Below are 2,198 nucleotides of genomic sequence, written 5' to 3' on the forward strand. Positions count from 1 at the left end.
TATATCTTTTCTTCTCATTTTTCGGCATTACGTTTGCCGGATTAATAATGCTATGTTTATACCTTTTACAGGTACTGTTTGATATAATTCACTGCATGCCAAGAATTGGGATATAAAGATGGGAAATGCAAGAAGAGGTTCATCTTCAAGCTCTGCATCTGTTGCAAGGATGTCTGCAACTGAATGAATAACCTCCCCTTAAAAAATAAAAATTAAAAAATAAAAACTTTAGACTCAGTTTCCTTCGGATTAGGGGTTTGACATCAATAAATGTTGCATCACTTTTGTACTAACCCAAACAAAAGAGTAGGGGTGAGCACGGTTCGGTCCAAACCGAAAAAACCGACCGAACCGACCGAAAATCAACGGTTCGGTTCGGGTCACCGCTGTGATCCAGCCGCCGCCGCCGCTCTAGAGTCCAGCCCTACCGCCCTCCGTCTCCGTCACCGCTGCGATCCAGCCGCCGCCGCTCCAGCCGCCGTGGCTCCAGCCCTACCCCTACTTCCCTCCGTCTCTGTCAGGACCGTCACCGCCCTCCGTCTACTTCTACGGTTAGGATTTCTCCGTCTTCGGTTTTGCTTCCATGATTCCATCCGTCTTAATTTCGTTTATCTGTAGTAATTTTATCTATAGTTTTCTATTTTCTTCATGTTTAATCTTCTGTGTGACTGTGTGAGACAAATAGATTTCTATTTTCTTCATTTTGAGTACTAAACCAGTCTAACCAGAGTCCCAGACACCATTTTTCTAATTACCCGCTCTCTATCTGCGTGCGTGAAAGATGATGCCGTTATTTGCTTTTGAATTAATCTCTTTTTAGTTCTATATGTTTGACAACGATTTATAAATTCGTATTCTGATGTTGTTTCTAGTAGTACAGTAACATTTCAAAAGAAAACTTGATGCTTTGTGTTGATTTAAACTGGATCTGTTTATTTGGATGCTATTTCAATTTCAATGAGACCTAGTAGTAGTAGCACGGATGAATGATTGGTTCATTACTTCAGTTCAGTCTTCAGTGACGTACTTCAATCCGTTGATTGAAACTCCATTAATCTTCAGCGTATTCTGCTCATTAAAATTCAATGTATTCTGATGCTGTTTATTCTGATGTTGTGTGAATGTGTTGATTGAAACTCCAGTAAATGCAACTTGATCTGAAATATTAAGCACTAACACTTGATGAAGTTAGAACCGAACAAACCGAACCGAACCGCACCGAACCGACTTACAACGGTTCGGTTCGGTTTTGAATTGTAGACGGTTCGGTTCGGTTGTTCAAATTTTGGTAAAAACCGAACCGAACCGACCGATGCTCACCCCTACAAAAGAGTGGGCTCTACAGTAACTCGCATTTTTTCTTGACAATTTCTAAGAAATGACCCTACACATTTGTTGGTGGGGGGCACGAAAATAGTATAGAACTTGTAGTACAATCACCATTTTCCTTTCTTCTATTATTTGTTGATGCTAAATTTTTAAATCTATAACAATCTCCCTCTTGTCGGCTAGAACTATATTATCCACACACAAAAAAAAAACTCTATAAAAACACTCAAATAGAGTAATAAAATTACGTACCTCACACCCCAGAAGACTTGGACCTTCATAATAAAAACGTGCCTCGTCAAGTGCTGCGAGTCAAATAGGCCCATAACTCAACTTTTACGTTCTCGATCAGCATCACAACAGTTTCCTTGGCGTCTACGCAAGGATTTTGTGCAATCGAATAATATCCCAACTTACAGCCAACAAGCACTCTTCTCATTCAGAAAGCACAAAAAAGGAGCTCACGAAAACAATTGCATTTTCCTTGGGGAAGAAGAGAGATAAAAGAAAAATCCATAGTTACATCATTCTACAGTTATTTCAAGTACCGTGGTAAGTCTCGGCCTCCTGTACCTCCTCAACAACAAAGAAGAACACACGACACTCACAGACGAGAAAGCCATACAGGCTCCTGCCAACCACGGGGGCATCTTAAGCCCCGTGAAAGGAAAGAGAACTCCAGCAGCCACAGGAATTGCAACGACATTATAAGCCATTGCGAAGAAATAGTTCCAACGTATTCTAGAAAACGTCTTTCTTGAGAGATCGATGGCTGTGATCACGTCTTCTAAGCTGTTCCTCATGAGCACGTAGTCTGCTGCCTCGATGGCAATGTCTGTGCCTGCACCGATGGCCATGCCAACATCGGC

General features: G+C 41.4%; 1 protein-coding gene across 1 annotated transcript in view; it reads right to left on the bottom strand.

The window, feature by feature from the left end:
• Window positions 1,613–2,198, bottom strand: part of LOC109844406 (copper-transporting ATPase RAN1-like) — an 11,240-nt gene continuing 10,654 nt past the window's right edge. Inside the window, 1 exon segment of the mRNA XM_020413411.1 lies at window positions 1,613–2,198. This exon segment is cut by the window's right edge and continues 8 nt beyond it. Within this exon segment, the coding sequence (XP_020269000.1) occupies window positions 1,854–2,198 (345 nt within the window). The 3' untranslated portion in view covers window positions 1,613–1,853.

The sequence above is a fragment of the Asparagus officinalis genome, chromosome 6 (assembly GCF_001876935.1).
Source record: "Asparagus officinalis chromosome 6, Aspof.V1, whole genome shotgun sequence".
Taxonomy (NCBI): domain Eukaryota; kingdom Viridiplantae; phylum Streptophyta; class Magnoliopsida; order Asparagales; family Asparagaceae; genus Asparagus; species Asparagus officinalis.